This window comes from Camellia sinensis, chromosome 12, assembly GCF_055761805.1.
Source record: "Camellia sinensis isolate YWXY chromosome 12, ASM5576180v1, whole genome shotgun sequence".
Taxonomy (NCBI): Eukaryota; Viridiplantae; Streptophyta; class Magnoliopsida; order Ericales; family Theaceae; genus Camellia; species Camellia sinensis.
The window spans coordinates 154,127,333-154,147,453 of NC_138972.1; the positions used below are offsets into that span (position 1 = coordinate 154,127,333).

The following is a 20,121-nucleotide window of genomic DNA, read 5'->3' on the forward strand; positions in this document are numbered from 1 at the left end:
AAGACCATAAGCACAAGATTGGTTCTTATTTATTTTCAAAAAAATAGACAATAATAATCTAAACTATTAATCTTGTAAAGTGATCTTAATGATCATTTACACAAAAAAATCAAGTCAATCGAATTGTCATAGTTGGCCTTTTTTGGCAAGAAGTTAAAATCAATTTTTTTAGCTTTTAATCTCTTTTCAATCATATCACCTCTTTACTTTTTTGTACGTTTTTTTTAAAAGAGCCAAAAAAATAAAAAGCTAACTTTTAACTTACTTTCCAAAATGTCATATGATCAAATCACATTTATTTTCAAAATAATAGACAATTTATTCTTAAAATTGTGCTCGATGTTTATTTTTTTGAAAATAAATAAGAACCAATCATGCGGTCGCAGTTTCTCTTTTTTTTTTTCCACAATAAACTTATTTGTTGAACAACCTTCTCCTCGATGTCATATGAACTGGATCTCCATACTTTCAAATTTCCTGCTGGCCTTCCTTCTAAAATTCCAAACAAGTTTTGTCATCTATTGTTGGCATCTCCACCAAGAATTCATTCTTATGTAGACAATCACTTGTCCCTCTCTCCGGAGCCTAAAATGCATAATAAGGTAAATTTCCCAAATAATTGTCTCCCATTTTGAAACCTAAATTATTTACCAATTCTCATCAGCTAAAACAAAATGGAAAAATTAACAAGTTTCCCATTTTCATGACCAAAAAAAATTAAATTTTTCCATAAATCCAAACCTAAACTCAACCAAATCTCAAAATCAAATCTAAACTTCAAATCTATCCCTAAACTCACCCAATCTAAAAAATCAACTTTGTATCAACAGAAAATGAAAATTTTCAATGGATATGGGTCAGGCTAGGTCAACTTGAGCCACATGATATTTTCCATCACAAAAAATATGAGGGGGCTTGGAATTTGGACCAAGGTAAAGAATTTAATAATTCAGAGACTAAAGTGAGTGTTACTTTTTTTGGATTACTTGCAACCCATGATATGGCTAATAAATCAATTATACCTTTGATATAACTAATAAAGATTATAAAAAGCATAAGGCGGCACCATAATTTAAGCCCAAAATTTTTTCTAGAAAAGCATTTATGCTGTGTTTGGTTGGATTTATTCACATTTCACCTATCTTTTCCATTTCCTTTTTCAAATCCTTTCTCAAATTCCCCAACCAAACACAACATTATAATCTAAATTCAACAGTGAACCATACACCTAAAATGAATCAGGACCACACAGTGCTTTTTCTAGGATAAATTTATAGGCACAAATATTGGGTATGTAACAAGGGGGAGAGAGAGAGAGAGAGGATTCAAAATAAACCGAGTGGGTTGTTCCATAGAGCAGACAAACTCATTTAACCAAGTTGTCATGAGAGCGGTTTTCAAAAATTGAACACTTCTGTTCAATACCATGGTATTGGGTCCAAAGAAGATAGGTCTACCCAAAAATCACAACATACTAATTCTCATAATAGGAAGCTCATAAACCAAGTTCAACAAAAACAAAGAACGGCAATTCCATATAGAAGGGAAATTCGTTGATAGATCCTCAATGTCAATGCCACACATATATATCAAAAATCAATGAGCTCTAGAAACATATATATCAAGCTATACAAGTTACCTAGCAGCAGAAAAAAAAAATAAAAAATAAATATCAATTTTGGCGTATTCTAGAGAGTTTATAGTAGAGAACAACGGGGTTAGCCCAGTGTACCTCACTAGGTAGTCATGGGTTCAACTCCCTTCCCCCCTCCAATGTATAAAAAATAAAACAAAATAAAATGTTTAAAGGTTTTCACAACATTTATTCTTTTTAGTGTGTTGCAGCAAGTTCTGAAACTCTACTTAAAGAAGAGAAATAAGGGTAATGAAAATAAAAATGCAAAACTATGCTTCTAAGGTCTCTTCATCTTGACCAAGAGGCCAAGAACAGGATTCATTTCCGGCCGTCACTTTCTTTCTTGACTGTGAAAGAGGGGCGGTGAAAGCCCAGACAGACACTGCTTCAATGATACTACCCTCCTCCAAACAGAATTCATTCAGTTCCTTCCTGAAAAGAAATGTTTAACAATTACAGATTTAGACTATATATATTTCAATTTAAATACACTACAGATTTACATACATACCAAAATCAAGAAGCTGGATCCACGCATTTTTACATAAAATGACGTAAATGAACTTTGATCAATCACAAGTTTCTTCTCTCACTTAAGGCCACCCCTTCATCAACCTCCATTCCCATTTCTCTGGCTCTCTCTGAAAGACTAAAACCAGTCCATCTCTCTCTCTACTCAACTCTCACTTTCTGTCTTCAACCTCCCTGGAAGAGAACTCCTTTGCCCTCCAGGAAATCTGAAAAAGATGAAAGCCCGACTGAGATCCAATACTTTGGACCCCAGTAGAACCAACCTTCGTCAATCCAGTCTCCTATACGATGGGCACCATCTCCATCTTCAGGGGTTTTACGCCCAAGGAACATAATCAATCTATTGTTCTCTTTCATCTTCATCTTCTGTGTGCCTTGTTCAAGTTTGGTTGTGTTGTAGTGATTGTGAAGACAGTTTGCTTCTTTTGTGTGGCATGATAGGAACTGATTTTTTATTTTTTATTATTTTGCTCAAGAGGATGTCCAGGCCTTCGCCCCGACCAATCCCTTGAGCACACGTAGTCCACCCATCCCACATATACCAGGTAATAAATGGGCCTAACCCCAGGGGTGGCCTCAAGGGGGAGTGAAAAATGGAACTAATTTGAATGAATCCATACAGACATGGCTGTAAAACCTTTGATTTGGAAAAACCAAAATTTCCATGATCAGGGCTTTTTTCATGACAGATTATTCCAAGTCATTTTGCAAATCTTTTTTTTTTTTTTTTTTTGGGTGATAAATAACCAAACTTTATTGAGAAAGCATTAAGATGATGCAAAGAATACAAGAGCGGCCTCAAAAGCCCCACCAAACTAACAAATCAAATCCTCCACAAAATTTACAAAAGCCAACACATCCGGATCTACTAAAACTGTCACCCAACTATTCAATACTATCAGAAGCCGCCTGTCTAACCAAGGGATGGAGTGAGCCACCCCTTGAAACACCCGCCTATTACACTCCAACCAAATCAACCTCATTAAACAGTGCGAAACATGAATCCAAGCCTTTCAACGCCACCTTCCAACCTTCCCCCCCACCCAACTTTGCAAAATTGCAAACACAGAACCAGTTGAAAGTCATTTTGCAAATCTTTGGTCTCTATATTAGCAAGATGTGATCATAAGGTTTGTCAAGTCGTTTTCTTGTTCTAAATTAGTCTAAATCTTCATTAGTTTAAAAATCCCTTGTAGAATGCCAATTCCCGAAGTTGAAAATGTCTATTTGGTTAACTAAGCATCTTTGTAAGCAATCCTTTTGCAGAGACAACTAAAACAAGTTGAATAATCAATCTTGCAGATTTTACCCTTTTTAATGATTAAACTCTTAAAACTTCCCCACGTCAAACTCTCTGAAAGCATCACTGAGATTTTAAGGATTGCTTGCTCTCTTCACTTTTCCCTTGCTGTTAAAAAATTCTAACAGGTCATACTCTTTACTGTCAGGCAAAAATGGTGTTTAGACTTCAACCAATTCAAAGCCAAAAATATCCTTAAACCTAAACTTACATTCTCAATGATAAACCCTACAAATTTAAGAACTAGCAAACCATTCTTGAATCCTAGCCAGCTTATCCATCACATGAGGCTCTGCCCTACAGGCTACATCATATTTCCACTGAGAACAGAATCAACTAGATAATACAAAAAGAGAGTTTCTTAGTAATAGTTTCCTAAGATCATAAAACATCATGAGATAGCAATAACAAAGCTAATGGAAATGTGCCTTTGTACATTTTCATTACATGCATCACACATTTACAAAACTTCCTGTTTGCTATTTCGATTTTGATGACCAAAACACTATGGCCTTGTTTGGGAAGTTGGCTATTTTAGTTGACAATTTGGCTTTTTGACTATTTTAGCCCAGCTAAAATAGTTGTGTTTGGGAAGTTCGTTGGCTTTTCTTTGTAGTTGATTTGATAGTTGCAAGAGAAAAAGTGAAATAATTATGGGTTAGATGTGACATTTTGTCTTAGTGGCTATTTTAACCTATTTTGTCTTTTAGTTCCCAAATACCCTATATATAAAACAGTCAAAACTCACCAGGACTAGTTCAATTGTTTTAAACAACCAGATTTGATAGTCTTTCAGCAAATCCAATAAGAGAATCAATGATAGAGACACACAATATTTTCTCAATCTGATAGAGTAACAAGGAATATCTAGTGACTTCACCATAAATATCCATCCTTGTGCAAGATATAGTTTAAGAAGGCTGGTAGTTAAGATCAATTGCAAAAGTAGGTTGCTACAGACAGCAATTTGTACTATCAACTCAATCAAAGCATAGTCCCAACCCAACTGAATCCCAAGACTGACGAGAAAAGAAAAGGATCAATGAAGAAAGCTGACCTCAAGAATCATTTCCTTGTTTTATCAAGAACTTCAATGTATCTCTTTGGGACACCATACTGCTCAACCAAATGTCTTCCAAGATCATCAATCACACCCCCTTGAATCAGAACTTCATGTCCTTTCTTACCTGAACAAAAAAAAAAAAAAAAAAAAAAGAGGAAAAGATGCAACAGACAGCTTTAAAAGTAACACAAAAATTATACTGCCTACATACCAATACAACCACGAAAAAATGAAATGAGAACCACTGAGTTCATTATGGCCATGGACCCAACCAAAAAGGAAGTTTGCAAGGACCCCGCCAAGAATACAACAAAAAGAATTTAGTGTTTCGCCGATCAAAAAAAAAAAAGAATTTAATGTTTCTATGCAACTATAAATGTATCAGAAACATTTAGTGACCATCACAACATAGTCAATGAAATCCACAAAAATTTTGTGGTAGGCTGCAGAGAAAACATGCTACCAAATAGTTAATTTACAGCAAAGAGAAAACAACAAAAAGGAAGACAGAGAGAAGATTGAGACAAAATGAATGGCTGATGAGAGAAACTCAAAATTTTGGTTTATTTCCTTTAGACCCATAAATTTATATTGATATGGTTCTAAGTTAAAAAATACTCCTGAGGCTACTAAACAACTAAATAAAGCATAAATCACAACCCTCATTCTCAAGTTGGTACAAAGATATATCCCATATACAGTACAGACACATGACACAACACATGCACCGCACTAACACACTGACATGATAATTTTCAAAAAATAAAAAACATGACATGCGGGAGACATGCAAAAAACATATGATTTTATATATGTACGAATATTTCATTCAAAGTTAATAAAAATATACAACATAATACAAATTTTTATAGGTAAAAATCTACATTTTTCTTTTATCACTAGACCCTAACCCAAGTTATTTTTGTGTAAACTTGAAATGTGTTTCATGCTAAGAAGCACAGACATAGACGTGACAAGACACGGACATGGACACGTGAACATGAAAGTTTTCCAAAAATGCAGGACACGACATGCTACACATGAAAAACGTATAATTTTATATATTGATTCTACGTCAAATATTTTTTTCTAATCAAATTCATCGACTTTGGGTAATGCTTGTGGCAATTTTTTTTTTTTTTTAATAAAAAAAAAATGGGACACCGTGTGTCCCCCAACTTGTCCAACTAAAAAAGACTGAGATACTTCCTCTAGCATGTCCAAACAATGTAAATGCTATATTATGAACTGCAACAAAGAAGACTAAAACCAGTGTACACACACATCCATCAAAATTTAGGCATTTCAAAAGAAAGGGTTGATAAGATGGCATACCAGGTAGTTCTGCCACGGATGTACTACATGCGAATTTCTTCTGCAGCTCTGACGCCAATGCTTCAGCATCCATCAAAAATGACTCCATCCCCGAGAGTTTTGTTACTTTCTTGTTACCTTGTCTCCGCTCTGTCATTATTTGAATTGTTTTCAAAGCACCTTTGCGGACAACTGACTCACTTCCCCTAGTAACTCTGTGATGAGGTTGCATTCGATTTATAAATGTATGCCCTAAATCCTTCTTATGAATTTCAGTTGGGTAAGTTGAGCCTTTCTTGATGGTTCCTTTGTACAAAGCATCACATAGTGTTGCATCCAAAATCACAATTGACTTATTTGTTGGTTTGATTAGATTTTCTTGTTCGATGTACTTAAAGACAACATCAGTGGCTTCTGATGCACTGTAAAGTTTCGAAGTATCAGTTCCCACAGAAGCAAAAATTGGATTAACATGCACACTTGGTTTATAGATCTCCGTCACTTCCAATACTTTATGCAAACTTCCTTCACTGGTACTGTGAACAGTTTGCTCATTTTTCTCCACTTTCTGTTTCTCTGGCTTGAATGATGTGTAGTCCGGATGACTACGGTTAATGGAAATAAGTATAACCTCTTTCTTATGCTTATCTTCTTTAACAGATATCTGTATACATCATTCAATTAACAGGAAAAATAAGTAAGCAAACACATACATTTATATATTGCAAGAAAGTCAAATGGTATTATCTATAAAATTTTGCAGCATCATGCAAGAAAAAATTGAATTATTGGCATAGAGATTCTGGTTCTTCTGTATATTTTTCCTTTTTCTGACAGATAACTTCTCTTCTCACTTAAAAGAGCATTTCATATCATAGCATACCATGAAAAGATAAAACAAATTATCTATCTCACAGCAGTAATCACAACTGAGAAGCCAAAATTATTTATTAGCTTATGGTTGTACCAATTTAGTATGAACCTACATTATTTGTAACAATTTCAATGGTTAAAATAGGGTAGACAACAGTCTCCTACAAACAACTTCAGCTGAAAAAATACGGAAAGAAACCAGAGAGAGAGAGAGAGAGAGAACATAAGATAATAGGGATGGAGCTCTTGTCTCATGAGAATAATGAAAGAGAGATCTTTAAAATCATCCTCCGTGCCACTGATTCACACATAACCAGAGCTAAAAATCAGTAGAGAAAGTTAGGGGTTGTTTGGGATGATCTAAATAAGTGTACTTTTTGACTTTTTATGAAATATGGGTTGGATTTGGGTTGGGTTTGAAGTGATGTGTTAGAGAGGTGATGTGACTTAAATAAGATGATGTGATTTAAATAGGATAGTGACTTTTTGACTTTTTCAAGACATGCCAAACTTGGCCTTAATTTGAGCAGAAATTTTGCCCAGAACAATAATGCTTCTTTATTCTTCCATATATTTACAATGATAGACATCTTACAAAATATCCAACTTCGTTTTTTTTTTTTTTTTTTCTACTTCCCACATCCCAATTTTTTTGAGGATTATTTACACTTTACCGCCCTCGTCTATCACTAAATATCATCTTACCCCCCTCAACTTTGAAATCTTCCATTTAGATCCCTCAACTATTAAAAACTGTACAAAGGGCCCCCTTTTGGAGGTGGTGAAATTGAAGCAATTTTTGAAAGTTGAAAGACCCAAATGTATGGTTTTAAAGTTGACAGGGTAAGCTGATATTCAATAATAGTTGAGGAGAAAAAAGTATAATTAACCCTTTTCGTGACCATAAAGGTAAGCCCACAGGTCAGACAGCATAACAAAGCATCCAAAATCCAACTTTCAATGTAAATTCTAGAAACAACATTTCCCAATAAACATGAAAGAGTTCCAGTATCATACTTGTAATATAGCCACTAGCCATATCCAAAAACATTAAACAGCAAAATCTGATATCTTAGAGAATAAAAGAAATTTCGAGATGTCATTATCCTCCAAGGACCAGGCAACACGATCCATATGCGTCCATACCTGAGGAGCATGCCACAAAACCTCCCTAGTGTCTGTTTCCACTACAATTGAGGTCACTCCACTAACACTGTGCCAGGCCTGGCAGAAGCTGCCTGTTGTCCTCTAAGCACATGCCACCAACTAGCCTCTATTGGTTGGGAGTTAATTACACCGAAACCACCTCAATTATTAGTGAATATCAACTTACCTTCCTCATCTACGAACCTGTACATTTTGACCCCTTCAACTATAAAAATGTATCACTTTCACCCCTCGAAACCACCATTAGAATGGGGGCATTTGTACGGTTTTCAATAGTTGAGGAGATCAATATGTATGGATGATGGGGGTAAGGTGATATTGGCTATTAGTTAAGGGGGTCTTGGTGTAATTTACCCGTTAGCTGGCCCCGCTATATATATATAGGACCTTGTCTCCTTCTCTAAGGTAGTCATCTCCTACTTTCCCTAGGCTAGAGGCTCTAGTTCTTCACCTCCAGAACCTCCATTTGCTCTCCATTACTATTGCTTTCCCCCCCCCCCCCCCCTCTTTCCCAGGGCCACTTGATTCGCCACAGCTCTCACTGGATCATCTCCTGTGCCATCCTAGGTTTACATTACTTCCTCTAACCAGCTCCTCACACCTTCAGTACGTTTCTAGATCAATACAAGCCTAATCTGGTGACCCACATGAAACCCCTCATCGCAAGAGACTACATCAATTGCACAACTTGTTTAAACAAATTGCTACATCATTAAGAAGCATCATAAAAAATTTCAAGATAAGCAAAAAATACTGTTTATGGGTGTCTATATATCCATATATACATATATGTAGAGGCATGTATCAATCACACAAATATAGAAACAAAAGGATAAAACAACTGAGAAGTCTGCCCCCAAAAATTACTCAATTCATTTACGGCTTATAAAGAATATGGCATGATTTAAGTTGGAACACCACATACACAATAACAAATTTTGACTAATGTATCTAGGTCTAATATATTTTAAATCAAGAAGAAAAATTTTGAAGAACCAAGAAACAGACCAATCCTGCAGATGATTTAGACTGTAACCACTTGGACAATTTCTTGTGTGATGACTTCTTGATATCCAGGGTGATGCCTGAAGGTCTACAAGGTAGGACGTGACTTGACCTACACCATCACAACAAATAGCCACACACATTTATCAGAAAAGTGACTATAAAGAAAATTAAACGACAATTTTAATGAAACATGCTTCTTTTCAAGATAAAATAACCAAGGACGCAAACAAATAAAATAAAAAAATGTTGCCATCATTCCTAGCTTTAACCTGAAATATCCATGCACGGCATGAAAACTGCAACATTAAAACTATACACTTCAGTAGTAACATAAATATACTTACATTTGCATGACAAATAAATGTTACTTTGATCGAATTGCAGTAGGTGATTTTTCTTGATGTTATACTAATATCAACACAATTATCTATAGAACTAATGATAACCAGTACCATGCGTCTGTGTTTTGCTTCTTTCTTAATAAAATATAGCTACATTAATAAGCGACAGACTTCTCTCCAGTCTCAGATCGGACTGGAGCGTGTTGTTGGGGCCGTGGGAGCCTACTACAGGTCCTGTTTTAATGATCCAAACCGTTCAATGTGTACAACTCATCGAGTACTTTATCCCTGGGCCTGTTTGCTAGCACTTAAAGGCAGCTTAAGGGTTGGTTAGGCATGTTTGAAAAAAGCCAAAAAGTCACTATCCTATTTAAGTCACATCACCTCTCTAACACATCACTTCAAACCCAATCCATATTTCGTAAAAAATCAAAAAGTGCACTTATTTAGATCATCCCAAACAATCCCTAAATCAACTTTTAGCTTAAATTAAGTTATTTTGGTGTGTTTGGTAAAACTTAAAGGGATAGATTATAGATTTGATTAAGCTATTTTGAGCTTAAATTTATAAGCAGCCCCAGGGGTGCTTCTGATTTGAGCTTATGCTGGAAGCTCAAATGAGGGGCATAAAATGACTTAAATGCCCTTTGCAATTGATGCTAATTACAAGTGTGCCATATATATAAACCAAGAACACTCATTTTTTCTCTTTCACACAAACGGGAGAGGCGATTTCCGGCGAACCAAGGCGACTTCTGACGAACAAGTCGATTTCAGGCGACCAAAGCTCTATCTCTCTCTACGGTGTTCTTCGATCGCTCTCCATTGCGATGTAAACCATCACGATCTGAACCATCGTGATCTGAACCATCGCGATCGACAGCGTGAACTTATGAAGCACAGGTACGGGTACGAGTACTGGTACGATACGGGTACGTCGATACGGTAAAATTCAAAAAAAAATAGGATACGGGCACGGGTACGGCTTGGTACGTTTGTAAAAAAATATTCATTTTTAATTTAGAATAATGCAAAAATTAATTAAATGGTTTAATTTGTTAAGGTCCAACCTATAATTAACATTTAATGCGAAAAGGAAAAGTATAAATCAAAATTAAATGTCAATATATTAAACAACTTACAAACCATAGTTTAATTTTAAATCATGCTAAGCATAAAACAAAAACTAAAAAAAAAATCTAGTGAAATAAGTTTTATCTCTGTAGTAGAAGGAAAATATTGTTTCAACTGAGATACGGTACAGCTTGGATATATACTAGGTACGTTTGGGTACGTCAAAAATTAAGAAGAAAAAAATTGGGTACGTATTTCGTGTACCCGGTACGTATGCAAAGTAACATACGAGGTACGGTACGTCGGTAAGTACCCGGTACGGGTACGGCATGTTTTTCGAAATACCCATGCTTTATAGGCGTGAACCCTAGTGCTCTCTCCCTCTTCGCGATTGACGCCGACTGTGAGATGAGAAAAAGGAGGAGGAGGAGAACAAGGGGTTGCTGACGTAACGGCTCTCTCCCTCTCTCTCTGTGGATCAATCTGAAACCCTAGCTCCGGTTCATCGCCGCTGTCCAGCTGGAGCTAGGGTTTTCAGCTTTTTTTTTTTTTTTTTTGTGGATTTTTTCAGTGTTTTTTTAATAAAAAAAATAATAGTTAATGAATAAAAAATAATAATTGATGATAATTAAGCCATTAATTCAGATTAATTAATTTATAATGAAAAACTAAATAAAAATTATACTAATTGGTACTATTAATAATTTTAGTATTAGTTGATGCTAATTAAGCCATTAATTAAGACTAATTAATTTATAATGAAAAAAAAAATTTATACTAATTGATACTATTTAATAATTTTAGTATTAAGGCCTCGTTTGGGAACAGACTTTTTTAGTAACTTTTTAGCTTTTTGGCTAAAATATGATGTAAACAAAAATAATATGTTTGGAATGACTTTTTAATTTTTTACGAAAAGATGTGCAAAAAGTAGAGAGAAAAGAGAATCTTTGACTTTTTTGTATAAGTTGTTGGCTTTGTGGCTTTTTTAGTAACTTTTTGACTTTTTGGCTAAAAAAGACAATTGTCAAACGAGGCCTAATTGACATGGTTATCAGAATCTCGATCCGGATCTTACAATCTTACGACCCATTTGAGTGCAATCGATCCGGATCGTGTAAAAAACTCCTTATAGGTAGGATCTTTCGATCCTGGTAGTGGGATCTTATAGGATCGTGGAATCCCGATCCGAATCCGATCCTATCCGATTCAATTTACAAGCCTTGTTTTGTATTGTATGACATATTTTGTTGTAAATTTTATATTTGTTGTCTAAATATCAATTTATGTTGTCAAAATAAATAATAAAAATTAAGTAGTATTGAATCAAATAGATTAAGAAAAACAAACTAGGAAACAAACATTCAAATATTGCGATAATTTAAGAAAATTAAATAGTCGGAAAAACAAACTTAGCTTTAGCGGAGTCTAAGAAGGGTAAGATGATTGTAACTTTATCCCAATTTCTAGAGAAATTATTTTTGTGACTCGAATCCGCTCCACTAGGAATGCTAACGACAAACCTTATCATTCGACTAAGCTACTCTTTTAAGTTCTGAATCTATTTTCATATCCAATTTTACTAAATATTTTTTCTTCACTTTTTATGCATTATTGTACATTGTAAAGTATTTTGTTATAGAATTCTTCTTCTTCTTCACCTTCTTTTTTGATAAAATACAGAACTTTTACCATCGAGTTTTCTATTGCATAATATTATATGTACATTTTACATGGAGTATTATATTTTTCACAATATCTTCACTTCTTTTTAATAAAATATAGGTTCATTTTGTGTGTACTTTATAAGAAATATTTATTTAAATTAAATTATTATATAATTTGTCTTTTTCGGTAGGATCTTACGATCCTCGATCCGATCCTACGATCCGATCCTATAAAGACCTCCAACGATCTAACGTAGGATTCCGATTTTAACAATCTTGCTAATTGATGCTAATTAAGCCATTAATTGACACTAATTAATTTATAATAAAAAAAAATACTAATTGATACTATTAATGAAATGATAATTTTTGTAATGCTAATTATATTAACTTTCATTAATGAAATAATTTTTTTAAATTAAAATTGAAAAAAATAACAAAATAATCATTTTTATATCATATAAGAGCAAAAAAGACAATTACACATAAAAAGTTATTTTACAGAGCTGCTTAAATCCATAATCTCACAACTGCACCAAACTAGTTAACACTTTATGTTCACAGTTATAAGCCATAATTTGTTAAGCTATAATCTATAATCACTTTTTCACAGCTCTACCAAACGGAGTCTCTGTAAAAAATCACATTGATTGGGTATCGATAGTTATTTGATTGGATCAAATTTCTGTCAACAGTATATAATTTTCAAAATAAATTGTTAACAAAAATCTGATCCGATCAAGTAGTTATCGATATCTGATCAACGTGATTTTTTAAAGGGATAAAGTACTCAACGAGTTCTACACATTGAAGAGTTCAAATTATCGAAACAGAACCCATGGTGGGTTCCACGGCCCCAATAGCACCGTCCAATCCACTTTGGAGACAAGTTTGGCCCCATTAATAAAAATCGAAGAATATATACACGTATATAAAAGAAACCAGTAAGAAATCACAAAAATTCCCTTTCAACCAAAAATAAATAGATTGTAGCAAAATAAGGATAAGCCTATGAACAACCGTATGTAAATCTTCAAAAGTTCGCCTATTCATCTTTCTCCAAAGGCCCCACAATAAGCACAAGGTTTCCACCCACCAAACCTTCTTTGCCCTATTCATACGGAAACCATAATCCCAACAATCAAAAAGCTAAAAAACCAAAACCTTATGGCACCCATACAACTTTTATACTTCAGAAAATTCAAGAATAAATCAATTCCAAGTTTTAGTTTCAGTTGTTTAGTTACTCTTTACCCTATTCATACGGCAACCATAATCCCAACAATCAAAAAGCTAAAGAACCAAAACCTATTGGCACGCACGCATACAACTTTCGTACTTCAGAAAATTCAAGGATAAATCAATTCCAAGTTTTAGTTCCAGTTGTTTAGTTACTGGCTTAGAGTGTGTGCATAAGCAAATTTTGATATCATCAACATCATTCTATTCAATGGCAAAGGTCTCACCAAAACAAAGACAAAAATATAGAAACAGATATAGATACATTTACATATTACATACATGCATACACAAGACATGTAACAGCATAAGCTTGTGAGAGAAACATAAGGTTCCCAATTCAACTTGATATTTATGTATACAACATAAGATAGCCAGAGTATCCATCTTACCATAATGTACTTCCAGGAATGGGAAGATCTTTATCTGTAACTGTTGTATGCAATGCTTGCAGAAGGCATTTGTCCAAAAGTGCATCTAGATCTTCACTAGATAGAGTATGCTGGTCCTCAACATTTAGTTCATCAGTTGAAGCATTTTCTGTTACTTTCAGATCACCCACATCTGCAGCTACTTGTTCAGCTATATCGTTTTGTAAATCGGTATGTGTTTGGGAAGCTGGATCAAGGTCAGAGTGAGCATCTGCAACATCACTAGCCTCCCCTACTTCTTCATTATTGATGCCATTCTGTTGATCAATTGAATCATCAGTTTCACATGAATCAGAAGTCTGGGAAGCAAATAAAGAAGGATCTTCAAACACAACATCTTCTAGAAAACCAGCATTCGGAACATAATGGCCTTCTACTGATCCCCTGGAAAAAGGAATTCCCAGACAAAGGCCAAATCAGTCATATTTCTACTCAAATTGATATTTGAATATGTGTGTCAAATATGACCCTATATTTACCAAAGTGAGTCCCTGTAGTAGTGAGTTATTCTCAGAGCCTTTCCACGCAAACCAGCTTTTACAGCTTCAGTACTACTCATGGTTGTAGTCCCAACCTAAACAAAGATGACTCAATATTAATCAAAAAAAAAAACTTAATATACGACTTAAACAATTCAGCCAGTAGCAACAGTTCTTAAGGCAAAACAGTTAAAAAACTCACTGCAATTGGAGCTGGGTTGCCAGGCACTTTCACCGCCCATGGCTTCCCAGCTAAAAATGATGGTAGACCCTCTGCGGGTATATAAATGCCAGGGAACATCAAATCTGCTCCTCCAATGATAAAACGCGAAACCTCACCCCCTTTAAGTATAAATGCAGGCAAGAGGTCAGGGACCTTCCAGAGAGCAAAAACTGCCATCATGAAATAGGTAAATGATTGGCACACTGAAAATAAATACACACAGGATATTACTCATGTACAAGTTTGTTCGTCACATAGTAGACACAACTTTCATATATGAAGAATAATAAACATAAGACATTACCAAACACTTTCTCACCATATTTTAAGCAGGTGTTATATGAAATCCCATTTTACCTTGTTGCTTTCAAGTATGAACGGGAAACCTTAATGGTCGTTTACAATGAGTGGGACATATAAAAGTAAAAATATCAAGATGATGTTTAAGTGATCCATGAAAACGACTAGATTGTACTCAGCAATGTTAGCATGAAATATGTTAGATTAAGCTTAATTGTCAACATTAAAATTGACAACACCATGACGCATAAATGGTCCAACGAAGTCCATGTGCACTTTTGACAAGGATAGTAACAACTATATAGTGTAACATTATTCACAATAAAAAAAAAGCCAATTGGTCCACTAAATTTAGTTTAGCACCTAGACCCATTATAAAGAGAGTAAGTGCGGGCGAGCGGAAGGAGGTAAAAAGAAAAACAAAATGTTTTTAGGTGATGCTTTTAAAACCCTTAACTAACTTGCTCCTCCAACCACAGAGGATTCTCACCCATACACACAAAATTATGTGCCTTAAATATTCTTTCTCATGTAAAAAAGTGAAGTTGGCATACGTGAAATGCCCCATTGCTATCTACCAACATAAAAGATCACAAAGGCAACCAAAACAACGATGCAATAAATTGTCAAATACCTGTAGGGAATATTTCAGTGCCTCGACCATCAACATCAAAAAACATTGGAAAGCTACCTTCAAGACCATACACATGAATTCGGTTTGGGAACTTCGAAACCGTTATTTCTGCCTAAAATACCATTGGTCATAGAAACGATAATATGTATCAGAACATAACAAACTTTTATTTAAGGCATCTGAATATCATCTAGATACTAAAGCCAAACCTACAAACATGAACGTTAAATCAAACAATCAATCTTCCTTTACAATTTACAAAGCCTGACCACCATGAATCTTTGTCAATGTAATTTTGAGAGTGTTAACTCTACCTAAAATATCACAAGTATAACAAAGATAAACGATGTACGGAGATACATAAGCATATTCATTTAAGGCACATAGATATTATTTATATTACAAACATAAGCATATGTATGATGGACAACACAAATTCTTCCATATAAAATTTTCAAATCATGCCAAAAAGAATCTCAAGAAATTGCTTCCTTTAGTATATAAAAGGACAACTAATACTAAAAGCTCAAATTGCAATTTGAGGGCTACAGTGAGGTGGGTGTAGGGTTCAAACCCAATTATGCATCAAATACCAAAATAACTCAATTGCTCAAATTGACAAGCCAATCATAAGAACTAGTGTTTTTAACCAAAAATTGAAAGTAGACTGTATGCCTTTATTTATTTTCTTCTTTCAACATATGCATATGCATTTGAGCAAACATACCCAAACAAAACATACATACACAAGCAAAAGTGTTACATACGTACAATATTGTATAATATATTCACCGCCAACAAAGACCCATATTCCCCTTCTTTTCTTTCCTTATTTTCCCCACAATTCACTTCATAGAGTCATCAACGTTACACAATGAATGTGACAATTTATAACACTTTCAAACCCCAATAACAAAGCAGCACATGAAATACCAAGAATATCGAAATGGGTTCAATTAATTAGCCAGAAAATTGAAATGGGTTAATTAAAAAAACCAAATTCAAATCGAAATTGAAAAGAGCAGAGAGTGTAGAGAGAGATTGATTACCTTAGGGGGGATTAAGACGTCGATATCAGCATCGGAGGCATAGGGGAATCGTTCTTTGACGGTTCTCTTCAACTTCTTACGGTCAGCACCAGACAAACGTTGCTGTGTTCTTGACTCCACAGGCTTCTTGAACATGCTTGCTTAATTGGAGTCTTCTCTTCCGTATCTCTATGTGTGTATGATGAATATCACACTTGTGAAGCTCTGTGCGTTGGCTCACTGTGATGCTCGGGTGGTAAAGGAAGGGAAGGTTCTCGAATCCATTGAGGCGGTGGATGGGTGATTTTGGGAATTTTGCTCAATATTTTTTGAGCAAATTACCTACACCTAATATTTAGCTTAAATTACACATTCTCCTAAGGTTTTAAAACTATTTCACCCTCGAGATTTAGGAGTTGTTTGGAGTGTCCTAAATAAGAGCATTTTTTATATTTTTGGACTAAAAAGTTGAGGAAAAAAATATGAATGTTTGGGTTAATTTTTTCACTTTTTATGAAAAAATGTGTAATAAAAAATTATAAAAATAGGTTTGTAGAGGAAAATTAGAATTGGGAGTTGTGCAGTCGTAATTGTTGACTTTTGGTGAATAGTATTAACTTTTTAACTTTTTGAGTAATTTTTTAGTTTTTTGGCTTTTCTCAAACTTCCCAAACTTGGCTTTATATTCATATAATAATTTAATTCATACCGTTAATTAAATGTTAAGAATAATTGGTTAACATTACTAAAATATGAATTGATTAACGATATTACCTCTGCTAAAATTCTTTTGATAAATTAACAAAATTTCTAAAAGAATTATGTTAGATGAAAAAAAAATGAAGTTTTTTAAATCATGTTTAATTTGTTGTTTAGAAGAAAAAAAATCAGAATTTAAAAAAAATTAAAAACTAATTTAATAAAAAAATATATGAAAAATATATTTAATTTGTAAAAATTATTTCTAACCACTCAAAAATAAAATTATATAAAAAAAATAATTATTTTTTATTTTTTATTTATTAACCAAATTAATTTTTAATTTTTTTAAAAATAAATTTCTAAAAATTAAACCAAACATATTCTAAGATTTTTTTGACAAATCATTTATTGTACTTTTAACTTATTTAATTATTTATTAATCGTATGATATTAGCACCATCTGACACTACAACATCTAAGAGTTTTAAAGGCTAATTTTTTTGATCTCTAAAAGTGAATTTTTTTTTTAAAAGATATTTAGAGACTAATTTTTATCGTTAAAAAGTCAAAAATAAGGCTTTTAGTGGTAAAATTTTGAAAATGTCAATAATAAATAGACTTTTAGATACAAAATAATTTGGTCTCCAAATGGTTTATTTTTTGAGACAAAAAACTTGATACCAAAAATATAATAATTAATCACTAATATTCAATTTTTGTTACAAAAAATATAATAACGACATTTTTCGTAACAAAAATATTTGATCCCCTAAAAATAATTTTGTCTCTAAAGTTTGATCTCTAAAACCTTAATTTTTTATAATGTGATAAGTGTTTTTTCATTTTAATTTTGCATTTCATAACTTATTTGAAAATGATAATTTAGCTAAACCTCATGGGAGAATCTGTAATTTAAGTAAATCTCAAGACGAATCTGTAATTTTGCTAAACCTCAAAAGAGTAGGTAATTTGCCCTTATTTGTCAAAAGTGCATTTTAGTCAATTTATGGTATCCGTTAACGGCATTAATTGCGATGGGGTGAGATGTAATTTTTGAAACCTCAAAGAAAAATCTGTAATTTCGTTAAATCTCAAAGGAGGTGTAGGTAATTTGCCCATATTTTTTTTTAGGTAAATTGCACCAACCTACCTTAACCTCTACAATAATTACATTAATTTTTTAAAAAATTTTAATTCACATACTATTTAAATTAATTTTATTAATTTTTCACTAATTATATAAATGAAAAATAATATTTATATTTTTTATGTTAAGATAAGATATATATATTTTTTACCTTATTATATTTATATTTGATATTATTTACATTAATTCTAATCATTTCAACTCAAATTTTAGATGATTATTGTGCACTGTGCATAATAGCCACTAGTGTGCGGCTTATTGAGCTTATTTTAAGGTCCATTTTGATAATTAAAATAATTCACTTTTTAAAATATATCGAGTATAATATATCTGTAAAAATAAATTAATCAAATATCAATACCGTTTTCATAAATCACATTTTACTTAAGAAAAATGGATGGTAAATGCAATTTGATATTATGTTCTACTTTATATCCTTTAAAAATTAGAGTTATGCTACGTAGCTCGAATCCTCCCTTCCCCGAATCCCCCAAATTCAAAACGACATCGTTTCGTCGTTTTGATTTTTTTTTTTTCAATAACGCAGAAGAAGAAGAAGAAGAAGAAGAAGAAGAAAGGAAGAAGAGAAAAGGAAAGGAGCAGAACAGAGAAAGAGAGAGAAATCATCTTCATCATCAACCAAAAATCAAACCCACCCTAACACATCATCATCAACACAGCACAGGTACACTGCACAGAAGGCCCAAAAAAAATGTAAAAATCTGAAAAACAATTTCAACACAACATCCTCATACACAAATCGAATGCGGAGATCAGAGATCGAAGGCAGAATCGAAGATCGGAGGTGGCGAACATCTTCATCGGCGAACATCTTCATCAACAGCAACATCATCACCATCAACACATCATCATCGCCATCAACAACACATCTTCATCTCCATCACCGCCATCACCCTCCTCCTCCTCTTTTCTTCCTTCTCTATTTCTCTCTTTCTCTCTGGGTTTGATTCAAGAGAGAAACGAGAAGTGGAAGGGAAATAAGAAGGGAGGAAAAAAAAAAAAATTTGAAAACGATGTCGTTTTCAAAAATCGGGCCATTCGGAGGAATATATTTCAAGCTACAAACCATTTTCCTAAAAATTAAATGGTCCGGATTATATAAATAGGCCATGTAATAATAAGCCCAATAGGTTGCACAACAATGACTATTATGAATAGTAGAAAGTAACTACCCCAAACCCTTTTAACCCTTGTGTTAAAATTGTAGAACTCATTGTAAATTTTTTAAACCTTAAGCAAAATTAGTATAATTTACCCTTTAATAATAAATTACTATGATTTTAAATTTATTACATAAATTTCACATGTTAAAATGGTAGAACCTGTTATACTTTCTTTGAATATTTGAAATAATAATAATAATAAATATGCAAGATTTCTTTAAAAAATTCAATTATTCTTTGTCTTCACATCATGTGCATTAGTTTAATATCTTTAATTAATATTTTTATATGTATAGTGTAGAGAAGTTTTCATGAAGGTGAATATAAAAATTTACATGGTCTTAATTTATCAAAAATGTTTATGTAGTCTGAAATTGAAAAATTTTAATATGCACTCAAATCATCTGTCGTTTTGAAATTCAACTAAGCATTCATCCAAAAATGTTTTATGTAATAACACTTTTACTATGCTTAATATTTTTGTTAATTTTTTAAAGAAAGAAATTTGAAAACCAAATACATTTTGAGTTAGTGGTTCTTTGTTAATTGTGGTTTGATATTTTAATGAATTGTTTTTTCCAATTAATTTATTTGCTAATAAATTTATACATAAAGGTTGAAAGCTTTTTAGGTGCAGTTGTTGATATGGTAAAATTAATAGCCCTTGCAATTGTTAAAATAATATTGATACTATTAATATTAATAGCCATTGCCATTGCAATTCCAATTGTTACCATGCATTTTCTTATCCCATGTTTATTAAAAAATATTGCAAAATTT

The 20,121-nt window shown here is 33.1% G+C and overlaps 1 protein-coding gene across 4 annotated transcripts; it reads right to left on the reverse strand.

The window, feature by feature from the left end:
• Nucleotides 1–1,507: 1,507 nt before the first annotated feature.
• Nucleotides 1,508–18,326, reverse strand: LOC114283180 (eukaryotic translation initiation factor SUI1 family protein). 4 transcript variants are annotated; one of them, XR_014347550.1, is made up of 10 exons: nt 16,330–16,663; nt 15,281–15,392; nt 14,326–14,516; nt 14,124–14,218; nt 13,606–14,028; nt 8,893–9,001; nt 5,866–6,508; nt 4,525–4,654; nt 2,148–2,373; nt 1,508–2,068 (listed from the first exon to the last, which is right to left on the reverse strand). XR_014347550.1 is itself a non-coding variant. In XM_082900198.1 (9 exons), exons 1-8 carry the CDS (start codon nt 16,462–16,464, stop codon nt 4,533–4,535), a joined length of 1,830 nt encoding a protein of 609 aa, XP_082756324.1. In that variant the 5' UTR covers nt 16,465–18,326; the 3' UTR covers nt 1,508–2,068; nt 4,525–4,532. The 4 variants fall into 4 exon arrangements, 2 of the variants coding, with proteins under 2 accessions (XP_082756324.1, XP_082756323.1); XR_014347549.1 differs by having other exon boundaries at nt 14,326–14,549; nt 16,330–16,632; XM_082900198.1 differs by lacking the exon at nt 2,148–2,373 and having other exon boundaries at nt 16,330–18,326.
• Nucleotides 18,327–20,121: the final 1,795 nt, after the last annotated feature.

Bases quoted from the DNA above. Each gene is read 5' to 3' on its own strand.
- LOC114283180 (XM_082900197.1), bottom strand. From the start codon at position 16,464: ATGTTCAAGAAGCCTGTGGAGTCAAGAACACAGCAACGTTTGTCTGGT. The intron at 14,029-14,123 runs GTAAATATAGGG...TCCTTTTTCCAG, and splicing joins TACTACAGGGACTCACTTTG to GGGATCAGTAGAAGGCCATT. The intron at 6,509-8,892 runs GTCTGTTTCTTG...TGATGTATACAG, and splicing joins CTAAATCATCTGCAGGATTG to ATATCTGTTAAAGAAGATAA.